This window comes from Atta colombica, unplaced genomic scaffold (genome assembly GCF_001594045.1).
Source record: "Atta colombica isolate Treedump-2 unplaced genomic scaffold, Acol1.0 scaffold236, whole genome shotgun sequence".
NCBI classification, from domain to species: Eukaryota; Metazoa; Arthropoda; class Insecta; order Hymenoptera; family Formicidae; genus Atta; species Atta colombica.
Window position 1 is genome coordinate 831070 of NW_017259334.1, and position 5065 is coordinate 836134.

At 30.2% G+C, this 5065-nt stretch overlaps 1 protein-coding gene across 1 annotated transcript in view; it reads left to right on the plus strand.

Annotated features, from left to right (window-relative positions):
- The window catches only part of LOC108688636 (cyclin-dependent kinase inhibitor 1C), a 9163-nt gene extending 7594 nt beyond the window's left edge, over window positions 1–1569 (plus strand). The window contains exon 2 of the mRNA XM_018194978.1: window positions 789–1569. Coding sequence (XP_018050467.1) covers window positions 789–889 — 101 coding nt within the window. The 3' untranslated portion in view covers window positions 890–1569. The remainder of the gene's footprint in view (window positions 1–788) is intronic.
- The last annotated feature ends 3496 nt before the right edge of the window (window positions 1570–5065 follow it).

A 5065-nucleotide genomic window follows, 5' to 3' on the forward strand; every position in this document is an offset into this window, starting at 1 on the left:
TTTTATTAACTCTCTGTTAGCCGTGATCTTTCTTGTCCAATCCAAGTTTTTATTATTTTAAGTTTTTTAAAAAATGTGGAAAATTTTAAAATTACTACAACATTTCTATTACATTATCGAATAATGTTTAACTTAAATTTAAAATTTTTGTTCATTAAAAATAAAAAATGAGAAAGAAATTTGTGTGCTTCGCTTGTGCCAAAAAAAGATCTAGATGGAGAGTGTAAGCGAGGATTAATAAAAATACATATAATTGATAGATTGTAAAGGAGAATTAATAAAATAAAGACTATAATTAATAGATTGTAAGGGAGAATTAATAAAAATACATATAATTGCTTGTTATCATTATATTTCTTAATATTTGGTATTTCGATTGAAAAAATTTGTTATAATGTGTTCAGTATCTAAAAAATAGTTAAAGTAATATTAAAAGTTTAACTATATACAGATTTAAAAGTAACTTATTTTCAGATGTATATAGCTAAATTTTTACTGACTGATAGATAGTAAAACTTTTTGCATCATTATCATTAACATTCTACATAATTATTTTGATTGTTCAACATTATTGTCCTTAAATCTGTATATAAATAAATTTTTTGATATTTTAACAAAATTATTCTTTCCAAAACATGATGTTTCATTGTACTCTTTGGCGAGTCGACTTTGAAATTAGAAATTAAAATATTATTCGAAACGAGTATGCCTTTAGATTCTAATCTATTCTTCGACAAACCTGTCACCTCGGTTATGTAAAGATATGTTTTCTTTGTTGTCTGTTTCAGACTATATGAAGAGTCGTAAGCGCAGCCTGAACGGTACCACAAAGAGCATGATAGAGCCGCCGGAGAAGATCGCTCGCAACGCGGGTCAGATACGCAGCTAAAAATCCTTCAGCTTTCTTATTCGAATGTCACCTTTTTTCACCTCGTTTGTACGCAACGGGAGACAGTACCGGAAGTGAGAAACTGCATTACCGTGTGGAATAACGGGGAAAGAAGAGGGTAGGGACTCTGACAGGAGGCGCGAGGTCCGCGTTGGCTGTGCCATTCATATAGTTTTATCCGCCATAAGCGCAGGCGAAATAAACGAATAAAAAGAAAAAAATAAGAAAAAATAAAAAACGAGAAATAACGCCGTTTTCCATCACGTATATCTTCGTCTGTCATATCGCTTTGTAATACCGCGAGGATGAAAATAATAACAGCGTTTAAGAAAGGACATGAGACGAGGGAAAGGATAAGATAGAAAGTCAAATGCGAAGGTTGCTTGATGGGGAAAGAGAGAAAAGAAAAGAGAATGTCTCTCGTCGTTATTTTTTATAATATGTGTCACATCATTTTCTGTATTAGAATATAGAATAAGTAATACTAAGGAGAATATAAAAATTAGATTGTAGATAAAGAGTAATATGATTTGTGTCCAAATTAATTAATGTAATATATTCATTGTTTGTTTCTGAAACGTTCGTAGAAAAATGTTTAAACGATGTCGTTACACAAACACGTTATGGAAAGAGAGAGAGAGAGAGAGAGAGAGAGAGAGAGAGAGAGAGAAAGAGAGAGAGAGAGAGAAAAGCTAAGAAATACATACAAGTTTATATATAGGCTATTCTCATAGGGATTAGAGCTGATTAGATTCTAAGATATAAAACAGAGTATATCGCGCGTATTCATTGGATCTAATGGAAGGGGATGTTTGAGCTCGTTCATGGAAATTCGGTACTCGTGATTGCCCGGTGATGAAATTCTAAAATTGTATAAACACTATTTAAAAACAATTCTGTGACAGATATCGCTCCAATTTCGATGCAGTGTCCTTGAAATGAGTGCGATATTGAGAATTGACTTCAAATTTCCATATTAAGTTTCACGAGTTTTTGTTTGAAATTGTCAAACACGAATCGAACATGGTCTTGCGAAAACATGAAGAGGAAAAGTGCAAAAGAGCGGTTGCGATTCCGTGATCAGAATGCGACCAGCTTTAAGGAAGAAGAGAAATATATAATTTAGCTGTAATTTGTTACCCAAGTTTAAGCATTGATCTCCTGTACGATTTTAAGAAAGTACAGCCGATGCCAAATCATCCCGTGATTTTTTCTTCTCTACCTATTAAATACAGAAAAAATAAGAAGATTTGTCATCTCCTTTTTCCTTTTTCCCTTCCCTTTTTCCCTCCCACATCACATTCGTTTCCGGCAGATAATGCGAGAGACACGTAATCCTCATAAAGTTTTTACGGAAAAAACATGGTTTGATTTCCTCTTTTATATCATTATTTTCATTTTTTTATGTTGCGAATTAAAATATCAAGTTTTTTTTTAATATTTTTATATGACTTTCGGTTAAAAATTGGATTTCTCAGTTTTATCACGATGTTCTCTTAGATATTCATTTATAAACAATGCTTTTCAATGCTTTAAATTTTCACATTTCAATTGATTTAGAAAATATAACAGTTTACATTTACATAAAAATTTAATTTAATCTAATCTTAAAAAACATTAATGATTTTGGTATATCTTTTTTGGTTATGTTAAAAATTCATCACAATAGCGTTAACTCTTTTAGTCTCAACGTTAACTCAATTATGTGTATATATATATATATAATTTCAAAAAAAATAAAATTATATGTAAGAAATTTCAAATATTTAATAAGAAATCAATATAGTTCGCAATATTTTATTTTTGTAATTGGTACGAAGAGATACATTTTCTTTGACAAGCATCATCGAGATCGACAATTAAGCATTTCAAAGTGTAGAAGAATTCCAGTGCAAATAGTAAAAAGAATTTATTTTGTTCGTCGACAACGAATTTATGAAGCGTAAAATATTAAAGTGTATTATCTAATTGTATATTTGAGTTTTATAATGGTAGCTGTTTATCATACACGACTTTTTGTTTGTTAACACCCCATTAACGCGATCCTCGTCAAATATCCTATCGTATCTTGCTCCTCCTGATACTTCTTTTTCCTGCTCTCCATTTCCTTTTTGAGATTATAATCCAAAAATACGACTGGTGGTTACAAGCTATTTTTTCAAAGCCCGCCCGTAATACTGAGCGTGTGGGAGAGAAGCGACGAAAAGTGTAACAGATAAATCGAATTTAATTAAACATACGCATTGATCACGATATTACGTTTTCTTCCGCGCGGAATAAAAAATACAGAGTTTCATAAAAATTTACAAAATAGTGGTCAGATTGAAAAATAACTATCATTATGTTTGTGAAAAATTCGGCACCTCGCAATCTTGATATTAGTACGCAAATCATTAAAAACAAAAAGTCAATTTAATCTGACGATGCCACTATGGATGCACTCGGAGAAGAACAGTGATAGCAACGATAGCAATTATGTAAGTGACAACTACAAAAATTTTGTACTATGTAGAATTAATACACACACACACACACACACACACACACACACACACACACACATACTGAATAAACTATTTTATAATTGCAATGTATATTAATTTTACATATAGAACTTGTATAGTTGCCACCGGTATAAGAGTTGCCTCTTTTTCTCTGATTGCGTAAGACATTTTTCTAATTGGTTTTTACTCGAAAACGCGGCAGGATCATGGTAATATTTTCGAGCTTAGTGAAAAAATTATTTTTCATCTAATGACATATTGGAAAATTAAAGCTTAATAATCGAGGATTCTCTACAATATACGGTGTCACCGTTGGATTAAAATAAACACAGGACTTAAGAATCTTGGAATCTCATAAGATCTGAGAAAGTCGCGACGCGTGGTGCCTATCGTGGAGAAAACTCAAAAAAAAAAAAAATAGCAAAGAGAGAAAAATCTAATGTTTATGTAACCCTGTGATGTATTAGTATGATCTCAGTAAACATAACTTAGCGTGTACTTCTTATCTATAATAATTAGATTATGTATGTATATGCGATAGCGAGAAATTGTGACAGACATTTGAAAAGTGTCTCCCGTAATAGAGTATAAAAATTAGAAATCACGGATCAAGTCGACAATTCCCGATATTTGTGTGTGCGTGTGCATGAGAGTATGTCCTGCAGAATGAAAGATGAAAGAAAAAGATAAAACAGGAGGCCACCTAGTGAATCATGCCTCACTTTCAGTCGATACTTCACGACTAAAATTATATATGTGTAACGACAATATTATATGATGTATAATTATATATAAAAAAAAACTGTAACTATAAGAGAGTCTAAAAAACTAACTAATTAACATAAGTGAATTGTGACCCCAATTGTTTATTAAAAAAAGATCTATCTATATAAAAAATTATTTTTTTCTCTTTCAATTCTTATCATATCCTTACATTATATATATATATATATATATATATCTATTTTTGTGAAAATTATTTTATAGTAAAAGTAAAGTTATGTATCACTATCCTAATTAAAATGTTTCAAAATATAAAAAGAATTTTATATGCTCTACTAAAGTTTTTTCTAATTGAGTTGTGTGAAATGTAATCTTTTTTTTAAGAGTACGATTTTATTAAAATATTCGACTCAAATGTCAAATGTGTCTCACATACATGATATATCGCGTTGATAGAAAAGTGACAATTAAAAAGTTGATATTTTTGAGATAATAATAGGAGACCTATCCTTTAAACATAAATACATTTTTGTGAAAGAATGATACATTTGTTAATACAATACATTGCTTATGGAAAAGTTACAACTCTGATAAGAATGAAATTTATACAACTCTATATTAGGATTGCAATGTTTACAATATTGAAAAGTTACTAATTTTAAGTTATGTCGTTTTTCTATGAATGCAACAATATATTAATGTACATTATATTATCACAAATTAACTACAATGTGGCTATAATGTGTAAACTACATTCATTTCACTTTCTTTATAACAATATTTTAAGAACAAAAAACAAATTATCTCATTTCACAACGAAAAAATCTGGATAATACTATATGTTCCTTCTTCTTTACCACAATGCGGTACAAAAACCTTGCAGAATTCAGCGATTAAGGAAAATCATGGCAGGTGCAATTGGAGGTATCTAAAGGACTTGTTCCCAGCA